The sequence below is a fragment of the Rhinoraja longicauda genome, chromosome 9 (assembly GCF_053455715.1).
Source record: "Rhinoraja longicauda isolate Sanriku21f chromosome 9, sRhiLon1.1, whole genome shotgun sequence".
Classification (NCBI taxonomy): domain Eukaryota; kingdom Metazoa; phylum Chordata; class Chondrichthyes; order Rajiformes; family Arhynchobatidae; genus Rhinoraja; species Rhinoraja longicauda.
In genome coordinates this window covers 51,991,962-52,011,942 of record NC_135961.1, presented here as the reverse complement: position 1 = coordinate 52,011,942, position 19,981 = coordinate 51,991,962, and the positions used below count along the sequence as shown (strand labels likewise).

Below are 19,981 nucleotides of genomic sequence, written 5' to 3'. Positions count from 1 at the left end.
TAACTATTCAGGAAGCCACAAGAAATTGCAGATGTTGGAGTCTTGTGCAAAACATAAAGTGCTGGAGGAAGTCAGTGGAGGGAATGAACATATTCAACCGACCACCTGCCAACTAAATTGGCTATCTAAATTAGTCTCATTCGTAAATTTAAAAGATACAATACCATTTATAAATATCCGTTATTAAAGTCCCCAAGCTAACTGCTGTTTGCTGTGTATGAACATCATATAGCTACATGGATAGGAAAGGTTTAGAGGGATGTTGGCCAAACACAGAAAGATAGGATGTGCATAGATAGATAACATGGTTGTTATGGATTAATGGGAAAATGAACTTGTTACCATGCAGTGTAATAAAATACATAAGACCCTTCTTTTAGTGCAGGAATACATCCAGTGAACCCCCTCATTGCCACTAACAAGGAGACAAAAACTATATACAGTACCTGAGGAACAATCCCATAAAGCCCTTGTCCATTTGAAGCAAACTTTTTCCTAATTTGATACCGCATTCTTCTTCAAAATTAATTATTTTGAAACAAATTGATTTTTTGAAGAATTAAAGCTGGAAAGTGCTTAATGTTGGAAATGGCACAAAGCTTGACTTGTTGGGTAGAATGATATGTTTCTGCTATAGTCGTGCTGTAGCTTTATGTAAATAAGGTACCTTTAGGGAAAGTAGCTGTCTAAAATTAAGAGTAGAATAAAGGGGAGGCCATTTAAACCTGAGGTGTGAAGAAACTTTTTCACCCAGAGAGTTGTGAATTTGTGGAATTCTCTGCCACAGAAGGCAGTGGAGGCCAATTCATTGGATTAATTTAAAAGAGAGTTAGATAGAGCTCTAGGAGCTAGTGGAATCAAGGGATATGGGGAGTGGGCAGGCAGAGGTTACTGATTGTGGGTGATCAGCCATGATCACAATGAATGGCGGTGTTGGCTCAAAGGGCCAAATGGCCTTCTCCTGCACATATTTTCTGTTCCCATGTTTCTAAAATGCTGGAGTAACTCAGCGGTACTGTCTAAAATTAAGAGTGGATTCAATGGTTTAAAATTGTTCTGCGAGTACAAAGTGGGTACAATTTAAATTAAATTAAACAGAGTCCATGGTATTTGGATACCATGGAAATTTGGTAAAATTGGAGGAAGAGCTACTGCTTAGTACAAGCTGTTCATGAAGTATTTATTTTGCATTTTGTAGATTTGAGCTCTACTTAGACTTTGATCAGAGTGGTGTTGCTATTTAATTTAATCCTTTATCTTAAAATGGGAAGGTAAAACGACTTTTAAAAAAAATAAGAGGGAGGGGTACTTCAATCTCGTAACAAGCCAGTAGTTTCCAAAGCTGAATATAAACGTCTTTTATATTAATGGACAAGTGAAGTGTTTGCTTGCAATTCCTGAGACATAAAACAACTTCAGGAAACAGTATCAACGAATAGTGATAGCTTCGTGTTTCATCGTGTTTTCACAATAATACAGGGAAACAGAAGCTGACCACTCAACCTCTCCAGCCAAAAGCCATTTTTGGAGAACATTAACACTTCAATCAGCCAGCACACAAGCCATTCAAAATGATCATGCTGATGTATGTTGGCCTCAACTCCTCTTCAGCACAGTTCCCCACAACCCTCAACTGCACAATCTATGACATATTTTTTTCTATTTCTTGAGTAAGACTAGCAATCCAGCTGTCTCACCCACCACCAACCTCCCCCCGACCTGCTCTCCAGAGACCTGCATTGTCTTTTTATTTAATACTTACTGAGCTCCTGAATGTTTCTTCAGAGTATCTTCTGAATGCTGCATTCAAATCTGCCTCTGATGCTGATATGACTGCAAGCAGTATATTCTAGACCCAACCATTCACTGTGTAAAAATGATTTTCCTCTTTTATTTTTTTTCTTCTAATTCCTGTCTGCGTCATCTGTGAGAACACTTTCACTCTATTCTATTTAACATTTCCTGGTTTTAAGTACCCTTGCCAGAATTCTTCACAATCTCCTTTATTTCAAGGAGAACCGCTTATCATATCATATCATCATATACATACAGCCGGAAACAGGCCTTTTCGGCCCTCCAAGTCCGTGCCGCCCAGTGATCCCCGCACATTAACACTATCCTACACCCACTAGGGACAATTTTTACATTTACCCAGCCAATTAACCTACATACCTGTACGTCTTTGGAGTGTGGGAGGAAACCGAAGATCTCGGAGTAAACCCACGCAGGTCACGGGGAGAACGTACAAACTCCTTACAGTGCAGCACCCGTAGTCAGGATCGAACCTGTGTCTCCGACGCTGCATTCGCTGTAAAGCAGCAACTCTACCGCTGCGCTACCGTGCCGCCCAAAAGTCTGTGGTCTATCCAAATATACGGAAAAAAGGGCGGTATTTACATTATAAGCAATATGCAATTACAGTGGAGAAGATGCAGTGAAGTTTTACAAATGTCTTGACATTTTTAGCTGAAGAGTATTGGCAAAATTTAGAATATTTTCTGCGGACATAGGGTGAGAAAAGACATATATATAAACTTATGAGGATCCTTGATAAAGGAAGGACATATTTTCATTAGCAGAAGGATCAAAATTTAGGGGGAAAGATTTAAAGTGTCTGGAAGACGGATTGGAATGGAGATGGAAAAAAAATGACACTAAAGGTTGATAAGGGTCTGGAACTCATTACCTGAAAAGGTGGGAGAGGCAGAAAGCCTCATCACATTTAAACCTTACCTGAGTGTACTTGAAGAGCTGTGACCTGCGGGATAAGGTTCAAACACAAGGCGTTGTGGTTAGTTTTGGCAACTGTAGTCGGAACAGACACAAGAGACAGCAGATGCCAGAACAGCAAACAATCTGCTGGAGGAATGCAGTGGGTCGAGTAGCATTGTGGACGAAAAGGATCTGTCAACATTTCGGGATATCCTGTATCGGGACAGAGTGGAGACGGAGATGAATGAACTGAGTGGCCTCTAACTATCCACCTAATTCACCAAGTCAATGTGTTTTATTGTCCAACAGAGATGTTCATCCAAATGGCCTACCGTTAAGCTACACCATTATGATGCTTTTCCGCCTTCTTCCAACCACAACCTCTGAGCCTTTTACCATTTGGCAGATCACAGACCAAAATTTCAAGCCAGAAGTTGGAGTGCTTCTAGATGGTGAGTTGGTTTCTCATTGTATTAAATAGGAACTGCCTTTGATGTGGATTCCGGTGCTCCAGCCCTAAATTGATACATTACATATTCTTTGTTTGCCTAGATTTTAATTTTAAATCTATGGTTTATGCAACTGGACAGAAATTGATGACTAGGAATTATAAACTCATGCAGTAGACCAATCAGATTTTTTTCCACGCATACAGACAAGATGCATTTGAGTGACCATCCTTTAAGATTATTGAGAAAATAATTACGAAGGAGTTGAAAATGGTGACTAAATGGGATGCTGTATATAACAAACCAGGCAGATATGGCTGAATAACATTTCACAAATCACTTTGGAGAAACAGTTTCATGAACACTATTTACCAATCTTGTTACGTGCAATTTTACTGCTTTACTTGACAGGATTTGGAAGTTCCAAAACAGCAAGTAATTAGGAAAGTGGCAGTTCATTGATCTTTATTGTACAAGGATTTATACAGCGGTGGAAACATCCTTCTCCAGTTATATAGGGTTTAGATGAGAACTCATCTGGAATATTGTTGACAGGTTTGGTCTCCCTACCTAAGGAAGGATATACTTGCAATAGAGGGACTGCAGCAAAAGTTCACCAGATTGAATTCTATGACATGAGCTGGAGCAGGCTAAGCATTATCTCTATAGTCTTTAGAAGAAGAATGGTGGATCTTATGAAAACATTCAAAATACTTAGAGGGTGGATGTGGGAGTTGATTTTTTAATTTCCTGGTTCTGATGTCAAGAACCAAGAAATAAAAAATCAATAGCTTTACAATACGGGTCAACCATTCAGAACAGAGATAAGAAGATATTTCTTTACTCAAAATGGATTGGATTGTTGGCTTACTCAAGCCAAGAGGTACATAGATTTTAAGATTTTATGGAAATGATGGGATATGGGGTTAGTGCAGGAAAGTGGTGCTGAGGCAAAAGATCAGCCATGAGTAGGATGGTCGACTCCTGTCTTTATATCTAATGTACTTATTTTAATCCCTGAAGAGGTTATGGCAGGAGATCCAAGGACTATTCAGTTACCTGATAACACCAGAGAAAAGAACCCCACCACTTTTTTAAAGTGAAATTTTGGTGGTGCAGCAAATGGTGGTCTTGCCAATGACTGCCAAATGCTGTCAATAAAAAGAAGATCATCATGCTTGAGTTCGTTGCAAGTTTTTGCAATGTGGAGAAGCTTTATCTCCTCATCTGTTCTGCTATCAAATTAAATCATGAGTGATCTGCAAAATAACACTTATCCATTACCTCATAACAATCTATCGATACTCCTCAAATCATCTCTGTCATTTCCCTTGTTATCTCAGTGGTACCAGCACACTTTATGTGAAACATTCAGGAATTATCAATCCTTTTTTACCTAGGTATCCGCACTTTTAAGTCTTTCAGTAATTTATTTGCCAATTCTTTGACAAGGGTTGTTTAAATGCATGAGTGAATAGATATTTTCAAGCAAGAATTAGAAATTTTAAACTATGTAATGGAAAGTACTTAAGTTTAATTCAAAAATATGCAAAATTACTTTATGCATGCTTTCTGAACGCTATACTTTATCAAAGCTCCTGGGAAGGTTAAAAACAGGAGTCAAATTAGGGAAATGTGTCTCCCATTTAATTTGCATTAATAACCTACCATCTAATAATGATTTTATTTCTCAAATTATAGGTAACAGTAAAACACTATCATATTTTAACAAGGATGAGAGAGGAGAGTCCCAGACTATCACATTTAACAATGAAGACGTGAAGAAACTCTTCTATGGCAACTTTCATAAGGTCAGTCCTGGTGTTGTCCTTGTTTGATTTTTAATTCCACCAGGATAAAACATATTTGTACCTTGTGATTGTGGTGTGTGCCATTTAAAAATTATACATTCTTTGACTGTCAACCTATTGGCAGACTTCATAGGTATTGACATAGACACCAGGCACCAGTTTGGGTTAATACATATTAATTGGCAAAGAAATCCAAATCCACTTAAGTAACATCGCAGTTTAACATGCAATTTGTACAGAAGTAGACCTTCAAAGAAAAATGAGGCCTGCTTCAGCTCATCTTAAAGACCTGATCTGGTTCATTCACGTGCGAAACATTTGTTCGATTCTCTGTCAAGTAGCTTACTTTAAAGAATTTTATTTCCCTTGTTTCTACTTATGGTCCTTCTCAACAGTTTAATAAATTTTCAAAGAAATAAGAAACAGGATTATTATTGATAAGTAAAATATTGTGACAGTAGGAAACATCAAATGAAAACTGAACACGTTGGAAAGAACACACGTGTTAATAATAATAATAATAATCCATTTATTTTATATAGCGCCTTATCACATGCTCAAAGCGCTTTACAAAAACAATTAACATAGAAACAAACAGACAAACTATCCTGACGGAAAAGCGGCGAATACTCAACACCAGCGTCCTCTCACGTCAGGGTCCGGCAGTAGACATTAAAAAGCACAAGACACACAGATATAATTTTTTACACAAAACAGCCATCACAGTGATCTGTAGAGTGAGAAAGCTAATTAACATTTCATATCAATGATCTTTTCTCAGAACTGGAAGATGACGAGCAGATATTTCACTTTATTTGCCAGTATATCTGGTTTTATGATTGTTTTGAATTCGGGAGAAGGCTGGACCTTGCAGGAAAATACTAAATTGGAGTAAGGCAACTGCAATGTTCTACAGCAGGAGCTCGGGAGGGTACACTGAAAGCAATTGTTATTGGTCTACATCTGACATGTGGGAGTTGTTTAAAAACCAGTTAATCAAATTCAGAACCAGCATGTTCCAATGAGCAGGAGGGATAACGATGGCAATACTAAAAACTTCGCTCTTTTGCCATCTTTGAGCAGGCAAAACACAATCCATGCAGCGCCTGGAGGCAGCAGTCAATTAGTGTCTGACTCCTAGGGTTGCCAACTTCCTCACTCCCAAATACAGGACAAGGTGTCGTCACCGCCCCGCGTGACCTCGCCCAGCCAGCGGCCACGTGCTCCCGCTCCACCAATGGCAGCTACCTGGGCCAGGAGGTGGGTTGCTACACAACCTCGGCCGCGTTCTAATCAAGCCATCAGTGGACCGTGCATGGGCTGAAGGATGCAAAATGAGCCTGCAAAAGCAAACGGCCAGCGATTTTCTAAAACGAATCATAGCGAGGCCAATGATGGTTAAACTGAACTCGGGTGTTTTAGCTTGTTTAGGTGGATATATGAACATAGCACTAGAACAGAGAGAAGAATATGTAGACAGTCAGCTTAAGAACAAATATGGAGATGGATTTATTCGAGGCAACAACGTGTTGTACATCAGCACACAGAAGAGAAGACTTTAGATGATGTTGTAGACTGAAGATGAATTTTTGATTTGAAAGGCATAATTTTTTTAATGTAACAAAACTTTTCTTTAAACTCTTTTGAAAATTTAGTTTTCTACACTATATAACTGGTGGTTTCTCAATAAAGAATGATTTAATAATCCATATCTTAGTTTGGTTTACCAGATAATGGCTGTGATGTATGTGTCAAACGTGATGTCTTATTCTATAAGAAAATAACTGCAGATGCTGGTACAAATCGATTTATTCACAAAATGCTGGAGTAACTCAGCAGGTCAGGCAGCATCTCGGGAGAGAAGGAATGGGTGACGTTTCGGGTCGAGACCCTTCTTCAGACTGATGTCGGGGGTGGGACAAAGGAAGGATATAGGTGGAGACAGGAAGATAGAGGGAGATCTGGGAAGGAGGAGGGGAAGGGAGGGACAGAGGAGCTATCTGAAGTTGGAGAAGTCGACGTTCATACCACCGGGCCGCAAACTGCCCAGGCGAAATATGAGGTGCTGCTCCTCCAACTTCCGGCGGGCCTCACCATGGCACTGGAGGAGGCCCATGACAGAGAGGTCAGACTGGGAATGGGAGGGGGAGTTAAAGTGCTGGGCCACCGGGAGATCAGTTGCGTTAATGCGGACCGAGCGCAGGTGTTCAGCGAAGCGATCGCCGAGCCTGCGCTTGGTTTCGCCGATATAGATAAGTTGACATCTAGAGCAGCGGATGCAATAGATGAGGTTGGAGGAGGTGCAGGTGAACCTCTGTATCGAGTGTTGAGGGCGTGGATCCGGCGTAGGATGAAGTATATCGAGTGTTGAGGGCGTTGAAGTATATCGAGTGTTCACCTGCACCTCCTCCAACCTCATCTATTGCATCCGCTGCTCTAGATGTCAACTTATCTATATCGGCGAAACCAAGCGCAGGCTCGGCGATCGCTTCGCTGAACACCTGCGCTCGGTCCGCATTAACGCAACTGATCTCCCGGTGGCCCAGCACTTTAACTCCCCCTCCCATTCCCAGTCTGACCTCTCTGTCATGGGCCTCCTCCAGTGCCATGGTGAGGCCCGCCGGAAGTTGGAGGAGCAGCACCTCATATTTCGCCTGGGCAGTTTGCGGCCCGGTGGTATGAACGTCGACTTCTCCAACTTCAGATAGCTCCTCTGTCCCTCCCTTCCCCTCCTCCTTCCCAGATCTCCCTCTATCTTCCTGTCTCCACCTATATCCTTCCTTTGTCCCACCCCCGACATCAGTCTGAAGAAGGGTCTCGACCCGAAACGTCACCCATTCCTTCTCTCCCGAGATGCTGCCTGACCTGCTGAGTTACTCCAGCATTTTGTGAATAAATCGTGATGTCTTATTCTGACTGGTACTGGCCTATTTTGGAAATATTGTATACAATTAAAGGAACATTCATTAGAAGCCATATTTCACTAGCCTGGCCTCGTGGCAGCGTTGGGGTGTTGATAATGTAAAGGGTAATGCATTACTGTTTAATTAAAATGGTTTTCCTGTGGTATATTTAGAATTACACCTGCTCTGTTGAGCAGGAATCTGGACCGAAGAAGAGGCTGGCGTCCGTCGAGATTTTGCAGGGAGATAAGAGAGCAGTGTTAGCCTTTCAGTGGGAGGAAGCGACGAGGGAGGGGCTTGTGAGGAATCTTGCAGGAGGCGAGATGGACATCGGACGGCAACAGATCTGATGAGCCGGTTGATAAAATCTCAGAGCTGCTACCTGCTGTGACAATTCGCCAGGTGTTCACTCCTGTGGAGGCTGGCACTCGGTAGATTTAAGGGGTGTTGGTGCTCAGGGAATTTGTGAGCGCTCCACTTCCGAGCGAACAGTGGGGGTGGGGTGGGCGTTTGAGAGACGCCAAAGAGATTTAACAATTAAAACGTGGAAATTAGAAACACTTCCAAGGGAGAGGAAAGAGAGGGAGGGGAGAAACTAACCCGGAGAATACAGGATGTCCCGGCTAATAAGGAACAGTTGGCAACCCTATACCCAGGCCAGTAAGTAAAAGAAAGGACTCGTCGGAAGCACACTGATGCAGATGTAGGAGTTTGGATTTTAAAAGGTGATGTGTATTGTGTTATTTACAGAGGGCCAAGTCACCACACACATCTGTCAATTAACACTCAATCGGCTCTCCTGCATGACAATAGCACTCCTATTTTCGAGACACATTCTGAAGCCTGATTTCAAAGGAAACAGAAGGCACTGTCAATTCGTGCGCACCTAATCCAAGCAAGAATGGCTCCCCTGACATGTAAACAACAGGGTTGCTAGATCGTAAGATGCCGATTTCACCAGACAGTTTGCAAGCATTTAGTGCGGGGCCGTTGGAAATGCGGGGCCCGTAGCATTTGCTACTTTGCTACTAGGTTAATCCGGCACTGGTCCACACTGCTTCATGTGGTTCTAACGGGAAATGAAGTTGGCCCATGGAATAGTTGAGCAGTTCTCTGGATGTGACTTAATGTCTTAGTTGATGTCCATTCATTTCCTGACCATCAATCATTGATCTTTGGCCCATGTCTAAATTCCCCCAGCAGATGATTTCCTTCCATCCCCAATTTAAAAAAAATCTGGCAGACACTGGAACTTTCACTCAAAGGTTGATAATGAAATATAAAAAGTAGCAATTTGGATGTGTAATTTCACCAGAAATAGCTCACAGACAAATTACTCCCCCATGTAGTCATCAAAACAAGAATCAGGAATCACTACTATTAAGTAGCTGTGAATTTTGGACACGTTACATGTAAAACAAAGAGCACAGTGTTATGCATCTTTCAGAGTTTAATACCAGTCGTCATCCTATTACTTGATTACTCTCCCACTGGACACTCATACTTCAGTTTCTTGTCCAAATGCAATATGATGGCACAGAAATTCATATGTAAATTAGGTAGAAAGATAATTTTTGCCAACATATAAAATATGTATTTTCTGAATTCTGGGTAAATAACATTTCTCATGACAATAGAGCCTTCCATATCTTCTACTGATCCAAAACAAAGAAGCACGTCTGAGACATAGTCACTGTTGCAGTCAATGTGGACATGCCAACCTTCCACACATTCAATGAGCTACTGCTTTAGTGACTTTGAAGATGGATTAATATCAGAAAGAATAATGTATTTTATATTCATCTAAGTGGACAGAGAGAAACACACTATCATCTGGTAACTGGTCCAATAAGTTGCACACCGTTCCAGTGCATCCCTGAGATAGAGGTGGAGTATGTGGTGCTATGGAAGTCTTTCCAATGGTATGAATGTGAGAACCAAAGCTCCTTACCTCCAACATTATAAACAGATGGTATCATTTTCAGACAGTTGATAAGAAATAGAATCAAAAAGGTGGCAAGGGAACAGATTATATTGGTGACCAAGGACAGTCTTCTGACTGTTTAGTTTAAAGACAATTTTGCACTTCCTTAAACATTCAATTCCCATGACCCCGTGAGTTTTCAGGCCACAAAGCATAGTGCATCATTATGAAGAATATCATATTCTTAAATAATCACCTCGCACTTCCTCACACCCACCATTGCATTGTATTTCCAATGCCGACAGAATTGTAAACATTAGTAGGATTTACAGTGCAGGAGGCCATTTGCTCTCATGATCCCCATTCCAATTGTTTGATAGAACTTCCCAGTTTGTGCACACACCCATTCTTTGATGCAGCCTTACAATTACTTTGCTAATATAATTCCATTTTGAAATGTTCTGTGGAAACAATCTCTTCATTATTTGTTTGTGCATTTTGATGACAGATATTGTGGAAGTTCAAAATTTGAACCCAAACTGAACTGGACCTGATAGATTTAATGTGAATCAAAGAAATACAGCATAGTAGGAGCGGCACCCTAGATAATAATTACTTATTAATCATCCAGAAGCACTGTGTCTTATTGCAGCACCTTCCCATCTCTCTACTGTGCCCCCACGGACAGATATGAGAAAGAAGAAAATGAAATCCATCAAACGAATCATGAAATCTTGCTGTCTCAGTGAGTCATACTCACCTACCCCACACCCTCCATCCTCACCTCTTTCCTATATCTCCTTTATCCACTCAGAGGACACAATAAACACAGCCTGCATCTGGCACAGAATGTAGTTTGAATTTGAAATCCTTTTTTTCACTGTCACATTTACTTGAAGCTGCACTTGAATAACCCAGCTATATACATGAAACAACAAGCTGATACCATCTTCTTTTCAAACATATTTGGCAATTCCACATCAATTGCTTCACACATACCTCACCCACAGAAAGTTAGAATTAATCCAATTGAAATGAGCGGAAATTGGGAATGGAAACTTGAAAAGGGAAAAGTGAAAGTATGTGCGTAGTGTTACATTATCTGCTGATCACAATGTAAGTATAATTGTAGCCTCAATATCTTTCGGGGATAGATTTCATATTATTATCTTTCTCAAAGTCACATGAATGGAAAATATTGATGCAATTTTTTTTAATTGAAATTTGGCAGTGCCTCAAATTTGTGGGACAGTGTAATATAGCTCATTTGCTTGATCTCTGCATTTAGAACATTCTAGGTATCGTAGAAGTTTGCTTGCTTCTTTTGGTGGTATTGCGAAATTACACTCGTGAAAATTTACGCTAATGCCAAGGCTATTATGGTCATTACATCATTTTATGGTTGAAGATGGTTTCTTTGTACAAATGTGATCAACAAGATTACTAAAAAGAGATATTTAAGCCATAATAGTGGGTCAGCTGGATACTATGTGGAAAAGACTCTCTGGTTGATGGAAGGAAGAAAATAATCAAATGGACAGAGCAGATCCTGATTAGGCATATTTTTACTGGAGTTTAAAAAATGAAATATATAATAGAAAGATAAGATTAATGAGGCTTGACAGTGGCTCATTATTTAAAACTGACAGGGGATTGTAAATTTCAATTCTCTTCCCTAGTGAGTAGTGGAAGCTGGATCACTTAAAATATTTTAAGTGCGGGAGGATAAATATTTGATTGAACGTTGGAGTAGAGGATGTAGAAATGGCTCAGACGAGCTGAGGCCAGCATAGATCAGCCATGATCATTCTGAATGTTGGGGCAGGCTTGAGATGCCAGGTAGCCTACTCACTTTTATTTTCTTGTATTCTTGCATATCACAGTTTGTTGCATGATTGTACAGATTTGTTATTCGAGCAGCCACTGGTGAAGGTAGTCATCAAATGGATTATATAACTAGGATAGTGTTATATTTTCACAGCCCGACAGGGAATCTATCAAAATGCATTTTGGAAAGTCTGTTGCTTTAATTATACAAGATATGAGCTTGCAATACAAGTATCCAATAATAATCTCTACTTTTAAAATAGATTGCTAGGAGTTGATTAATGGCATGTGGAGTCAAGTAAAAGGATTCAGAAAAGGATTTGTTATTTTGTATTTCCTGATGATATCAGCCTTGCTGCATGTTAAAGTTCAGTTTGCTTCTCAATCATGTGTCAATCAAGGATCAGTGAGAGGACTCTCATTTCTCATTTGGAGGTTTATGGATTAGTCCCTCTCCATAAACTTGCGGACATAATCCTACCAGATGCTGTATAAAGAGACCACTGGAATACCAGCCTGTCATTTGGATGAGACATTAAGGCAAGGTTCTATATGCTTTCTTTGCATAAGATCCCACGATACAAATGAAAAAGAGTTGGAATGTTTTCCAGTTATCCGAGCCAATATTTATACCTCTAGCAATACCAAAACAGATGTGGTGACCATTATCTCATTATTAAGTGTGAATGCATGCTGTGTGCAAATGGACTGCTTTGTTTTCATAGAACTGCCCATAGTCACCGTTGTAAGAGCTATTGCAGGTTGAAGAATGCGATGTGAATGAAAGTTTGTTTCTCTTTCCCTCTTTCATTTTCCTTCTGTTGTGTTATTTCCTTCCAATAATGCACATTGGCACCTGAAACATGGTTTTCCACAAACAGTTGAACTTATTCAGAGTAAACAAATCTGATAAGATAATACAGTAGGGGATCAGGAATAGATCAATAGCCCCTCAAGTTTACTCTGCCATTGAACAAGATTATGTCTGATTGAATCTAATTTTGCATTCCCATCTATTCACAGTAAACTTTCATATACTCTGGCTTAAAAGTCTTCAAAGAGGAATTATGAGGAATATAGTCTTACAACGTTCTGAAGAAAAAATATGCACCTCTTTCCTGTGGACAATTCTAATTGTTTTTTTGCCCAGTAGATATAATTAGAGCTGGAAATAGCAGGAACAAAATGGAGCAGAAAAATATAAAAGACAGAAACAGGAGAAGGCCATTTAGCCCCTCAAACGATTCTGCCAGTTAACAATATTATGGCTATTTTCCAGCTTCATCCCCTTATCTCTTGATTCTTTAATGTCTGGAAATTTATCAATATCTATTTTAAATACAATCAATGCCTGACTTCAACAGCTCTCCTGAGCAGAGCGGTGCAAAGATTCACTGAAGTTTCTTATTGAGCAATGCCAATCTAAAACAGTCTGTTTCCTCCTTGTTCCTCACTATGGTGATCCAGAAATCTATCTCATATGCATTCCAGGAATTCACCACTACATTGTTAATACAGGTCCACCACTGATTTTGTGGCACCCTAGATTCCAGAGCCTTTCTATATCATCCATTTTGCTGGACCAATAATACAATACAATACACCCCTGACCCACTAAATATATCCCTCCCAAGTCTCTAAAGCTCCATGGACTGCTAGAAACATCAATAAAACAAATTATAAATGTAAATTTTACAGCAAAACCTGCACAGGCAAGAGATGCCACTTAGTGAGTTGTCCTTGTAAGTCCTAATGAGGGTCAGATCAGCAGCTGCCCACTGGACTGAGAAGCTGTTTTCACAGCAAGCTTACCGGACCAACCCCTGCCAACCCGAGATTTGCCAAATCTGCCGAAAATGCGGTAAGGCGGATGTGCCCGCCACCCCCGCCATCTGATGCGGGCCTCTGAGATGGGAATCTCAGTATGGGAACAGTCCGCCTACACCAAGACAGCTGCTAGATCGTTAGGCAACTCCCAACATTGTTTACTGCCCTCAGCTGCTTCTTAGCTGCACCTAAATGAGCCATGCTGAACTGTATTGATATTATCCCTTATTAATAGCACAATCAGACCGTTTTTACTTTCTGTAGTGTCTAGGAAGGAACTGCTGGTTTAAACCGAAGATAAACATGAAAAGCTGGAGTAACGGGTCAGGCAGCATCTCTGGAGAAATAGGTGGCGTTTTGGGTTGAGACCCTTCTTCAGATTCCATATATCTTCTTCAGATTCCAATCTTCTTCAAATTCACTGGATGTTTTCAAGAGAGAGTTAGATTTAGCACTTGGGGCTAAATGAATCAAGGGCTATGGGGAAAGAACAGGAACGGGGTACTGATTTTAGATGATCAGCCATGATCATATTGAATGGTGGTGCTGGCTCGATGGGCCGAATGCCCCATATGTTTCTATGTTTCAATCTGAAGAAAGGGTCTTGAGCCGAAACATCACCCATTCCTTTTCTCCAGAGATGCTGTCTGGCCCGCTGAGTCACTCCAGCTTTTTGTGTTTATCTGCTCTACTCTCCCCGTCCTTCCTTTCTATTGAATACTCCGGAATATTTAGTTTCAAGCTTTGTTCATCCTATAGGTATATTCCTGGAATAGCAATTTGATTTCTTCATTCACTGGCACTTCAAAATAATGAGGTGGATAGGTACGGTGAACATGCATATATATTTTTTTCCAGGGTAGTGGAATCAAGAATTAGAGGTTTAAGGTGAGAGCATAAAGATTTAAAAGGGAACCGAGGCGAAACATCTTCCCACAGAGGACTATTAAATATGGAATGAGCTGCCAGAGGAAGTGTATAACTCTATGACTCTGACATCTTTTCCCATGCCACCATCCTCAGCATCAAGGCTCTAATTATATTGAGCCATCTCAAGTGGGCTAGTCACTCGGTCACATGTTTAATACTAAACTCCAAAAAAAGTATTCTTCTTCAAGCTTTGTCCAGGCAAACGATTACCAGGACAAAGGAAATGTTTCAAGGATGTTTTCAGTCTCCTTGAAAAATTGATTTCCTTGGTGTGCTAGAGGAGCATCATAGAACTACATAGCATGGAAACGTGCCCTCTGGCCTAACTCGTCCATGCTAATCAAATTACCACTTGCCTAGCCCCGGGTTAAAATCCCTCCAAGTCTTTCCTATCCAAGTACCCGTCTAAGTGTCTTTTAAATGTTGTAATTGTCTCTGCCTGTATGACTTTCTCTGGCAGTTTGTTCCATATACACATCAACCTCTGTGTTGCTCCTTAAATCCTTTTAAAATTTTCCCCTCTCATCCTGAACCTAAATCTTTTAGTTTAAAGCTCCCCTATCCTGGGGAAAATGCCCTTTATAATTTTATGGACCACTGTCAGGTCATCCTTCAGCCTCCTGTGATCCAGGAAAAAAAACCTCAACCTATCCACCCTCTCCTTATAACTCAAACCCTCTAAACCAGTAACATCTTCATGAATTAATTTTGCATCTTTTTCCAGTTTAATGACTCCTTTCCTGTAAGAGAGTGTCCAGAAAGTACACAATACGCCAATGGAGGTATTATCAATTACTTTTACAGCTCTTAAATGATGTTCCTTCACAAAATGCTGGAGTAACTCAGCAGGTCAGGCAGCATCTCAGGAGAGAAGGAATGGGCTTTTTAAACGTTTCGGGTCGAGACCCTTCTTCAGACTGATGTCAGGGGGGCGGAACAAAGGAAGGATATAGGTGGAGACAGGAAGACAGTGGGAGATCTGGGAAGGGGAGGGGAAGAGAGGGACAGAGGAACTATCTAAAGTTGGAGAAGTCAATGTTCATACCACTGGACTGCAAGCTGCCCAGGCGAAATATGAGGTGCTGTTCCTCCAATTTCCGGTGGGACTCACTGTGGCACTGGAGGAGGCCCATGACAGAAAGGTCAGACTGGGAATGGGAGGGGGAGTTGAAGTGCTCAGCCACCGGGAGATCCAATTGGTTAATGCGGACTGAGTGCAGGTGTTGAGCGAAGCGATCGCCGAGCCTGCGTTTGATTTCGCCGATGTAAATAAGTTGACATCTGGAGCAGCGGATGCAATAGATGAGGTTGGAGGAGGTGCAGGTGAACCTCTGTCTCACCTGGAAAGACTGTTTGGGTCCTTGGATGGAGTTGAGGGGGGAGGTAAAGGGACAGGTGTTGCATCTCGTGCGGTTGCAGGGGAAAGTGCCCGGGGATGGGGTGGTTTGGGTAGGAAGGAACGAGTGGACCAGGGAGTTACGGAGGGAACGGTCTCTGCGGAACGCAGAAAGGTGAGGGGATGGGAAGATATGGCCAGTGGTGGGGTCCCGTTGTAGGTGACGGAAATGTTGGCGAATGATTTGTTGGATCCGCTGGCTGGTGGGGTGGAAGGTACCAGCATCTGCAGTTATTTTCTTACATAACATGATGTTCCAACTTCTATGTGTGAGATGGCGCTGAAAACTTCCATTGGAAGCACATAGTGGCCCATCAAAATTATGGAAAGAGTTCACAACCTCCCAAACTACCCATGCACTCAAGCCATCAAGCTGAATCATATGTCCCACACCGGGCCTCATCAATCAACTCTGAACTCACTGAACTGAATTAGATATAAGTCATCCTCAACCCTGAGGAACCACCTAAGAGAAAGACTTTTATAAATTCAGAGTTACATCAAGCTTTGCATATTACCCATCAAACCACTGGTGCTAGTCAGTTTGGGACAGAGTTGTTTTAAGATCCCTGTTGGGTTAATTCCAAATCTTATGTCATCAATGCAGTAAGACCAGGCAGAATGGGTGGTATGAAGGGAAAATAAATTATTTGTTTGGAGATTGGAGATACCATGGATTTATGCCTGAATGACTAATGATGTCTTTGGAATAATTTCCAAATGTTCCTGATGGGACTTTATAAATGTGTGTGTCAGAGATTGACAGAAAAATGCTGAGAAACAGTTTGAAAATAAGTTACAGATTTCAGCTCCAAAGCAACGTTAGTCGGCTGCTTCTATTTTCATAATATTGTTCAGTGCAATGCACTTAAGTTATAACTACTTTAAGGAAAGAGTTGTATTTACATAGAGCATGTCACAACCGCAGGCTGTCTGAAATATTTTTTTAGCAATTGAAGTATCGGGGCTGTTATAATGTATGTAGGAATGCTGCCAATTTGTGCACTGGCATTTGCATTATAATGACGGAGTCACGTCAGGGAATCATGATGGAAGCTATTCAACTCAGTAATATCCTGCAAAGCAACATCAAGGGGAAATTTGTATTTCAGGAAAAAACAATTTTGAGAGATTGAGATCTGAATGTGCTTGATTACTTGGGTTTTCCATACACATTGCAGGAGGCAGCAGATGGTAAGAACAGCTGAAGTATTGCAGCTTTGAATCTTTTAAATACATTTCTTGATGGATGAGAGCCAATCTAGCAAGTACCTTGTTGAGGATGAGCTAAAAGAAAACACAAAGATTAAAAAATCCTCATTGCCATAGTACTGACAGAGCAGTTTAAAAAGTCGCCAGCTGTAACAAATATAAAGCATTCATATACTAAGAACCCAGCCAAAATTACTTAAAAGCTTGCAGTTTAAACAAACAAAAATGCTGAGTGAAAATGATGAAAACATGTTGAATGAGGATTGTTTGAAGAGGGTTTAGTTAAAAAGTTGAAAAGACTGAAAATTATAGTGTTAGTTGGTTTACAGGGTTCCATTCGGCTAATCAGCAGAGTGGACTAATACTTTTGTGGCATTTTTCCAGTTCCTGAAATTGTTTTTCATTTTATGGAGTTTTGAATATTGGACACTCCTCCACTCATGGTGGTCGTAATCTGAATCCCAGAGATAAACATCCATCCAAACTGGATTTGGATTTTGACTAAGAGGTTTCAAGCCAGAAAACAAAAGTTGTCATCCCATTAAAGAATTAGAAAGGATAAGGAAGTACTTTTGATGGCACTCTACCATTTTATTCGTAAAATAAAATCTAAACTATGGTCAATTTTGCCCAAATAGTGACTGATATTTTGCATTCTCCAGCTGTATGGTTGAAACATATTGGCTGATATATCATTAATCATATATCATTAATCAACCCTTTTAAACAAATTGTTATTATATAGCCTTCTTTTACTTTTACATTTGCCCCCTGCCTAATCCAATTATCTTGCACCTTTTTCCATGCTTTTAGAAAACTGCCACAAAATCATTCTCCTCAATCATGTTTTTTTGGTCTTCTCCGCAAATATTCCTCTTCCATCGTCTTTTTAGCATTCAATTTTATTTTATTTTTTATACAGAAGACCATAAGGTTGGTCTTTCATGTTGTATAGGCTAGTACTTTGAGTGCTCAAGAAGGGACCTTTTATCTTGTTTTCCTACAGATCTCTGAGACACAATTCTTAAGTCGTCACTTTGCTTTTCCTAGAAGCTCGGCTGACTCTGTTCACTTCTGCCTCTTGATTTTCCTTCTGCTAACGTTTCCACTTAACATTCATCAGCACCCTTCCTGTTGAATGTTTACTAATCTTATCTGAGGGCAGTTACTGCATCTTCATCAATCTCACCTTTGAAGAATCAGTGCAAAACTCTTTCTTTCGTTGCTTCAAAGGCATGAATAAGTTTTACTGACTTCTCCTGGGCCTCTGTCATTGCCAGAGTAAGGCCACATTCAAACTGGAGGAACAGCACCTTATATTCTACTTGGGTAGCCTACAACCCAAGGCTATAAATGTTGAATACTCCAATACTACATGTGAACATTAAATAGAATTTGAAGGTAGAGTAACATTTTTTGATGTCCCCTGCTGAAAAATTATGTTGCACATAAAGGCCTTAGATAATCAAAGACATATTCTGCTTACTCTACTATCATGGATTCTGCAGAGAAAAGTAAGTTGGTCTAGGTTGAGAGTTAGAGAGGCCCAAGATATATAGGGTCAACTATATATCTTATAGTTCTTAGAGGTCCAAGATATATAGGTCATTGGGACCTCCAACTTGAGATGACATGATCCTGAGGGGGACACAAAATGCTGGAGTAACTCAGCGGGACAATCAGCATCTCTGGATGACGTTTGGGTGATGTTTCGGGTTGAGACCCTACTTCAAATCCTGAAGGAAAGACATTTGGTAGAAGCAAGGAACAAAAAGCTTGTCAAAGGTGTGGGTTTAAGGATTATCTTAAATAAGTAGAATAATAAATCTCAGAAGCTAGAAATGAAGGCAGATTTACCAGTGGTGATGAAAAACAATGTGTGACTAGCTAAGTGAAATCTGATATTGTAATTATAGAGCTTAAGGCAAAGAACTATTAGATGATGAAAATTGGAGACCCAGGGGATGAAAGGAACACAGACTTCAATTAATCGTTCAATTTTGTGACTGCAAGAAAATATGCAATTGACAATGTTAAACATGAACCCAACTGATTTTTAAAAATATTTCCCGCACAGGTTCATATTTTGGTAAATCAAAACAGTGTTAAACTGATCGTGGACTGTCAAGAAATTGAAGAGAAGATGGCAAACCCACCTGGCAATATAACAACAAATGGATATGAAAGCCTTGGAAAACTGGTTAAATCTCGAGGGCCCAAGGGCAAGTCTGCTGCAGTAAGTGGTGTACATTTTATTGGTAAAAAACAATTACATTCACTATGGTGTTCGATGCTCATTTATAAACATTCCTTCTAGATTGTTGGTTTGCAATTCTTTTTTAGGCAATCGCGGAGTCTTAAGTAACTTTTGAGGAAAAATTAGGTCCTTTCTCCTTAGCTTGAATCTGAAACGGAATTAGTAATGGCACAGTCTGTGCCACTGATAGATATCAGATGGCACATTTCCTCCTCCCTGCTACATACAAATGTTATTCATCAGTCTCATTTCTCAATGTGACTTACACAACCCATTCAGGCCCCATGCGGTTATGTATATCAACCAAGAACCTAAGATGTTGCTGTCAGAGAATAGAGACATCCATAAAAAATAAAGATATTTATTTTCAGCAAATCTACAACTTATCCCTCCACTCTTTCTATCAAACTATCTTTTCATTTGCCTTGCGCTTTCATCTTAACTTACCTAATTTGTAAAGTTAATCTCACGGGCTGTCTGAAAGAGATAGAACAGATTTAAACTGCATCTCCATGTGTTAATGATAACGTACTGTGACGTCGTATGCCTAGAGAGTTTGTGATTTCCTTCTAGTGGTTACAGCACAAAATACTTCCAACCAGAATTGTGGGCACGCAAACATGCATCTTGTCCGCCTGGTACCATCCTCCCCACCAGCCGTCACAATCAACAAATTATTCTTCTCATTTTCTGCCATGTCCAACATGATCCCACCACCAGTCACATTTTCTTC

The 19,981-nt window shown here is 40.4% G+C and overlaps 1 protein-coding gene across 1 annotated transcript in view; it reads left to right on the top strand.

Moving 5' to 3' along the window:
- Positions 1 to 19,981, top strand: part of col12a1a (collagen, type XII, alpha 1a) — a 241,698-nt gene that overhangs the window by 181,605 nt on the left and 40,112 nt on the right. Inside the window, exons 49-51 of the mRNA XM_078405469.1 lie at positions 3,022 to 3,164; positions 4,863 to 4,972; positions 19,069 to 19,227. Coding sequence (XP_078261595.1) covers positions 3,022 to 3,164; positions 4,863 to 4,972; positions 19,069 to 19,227 — 412 coding nt within the window. The remainder of the gene's footprint in view (positions 1 to 3,021; positions 3,165 to 4,862; positions 4,973 to 19,068; positions 19,228 to 19,981) is intronic.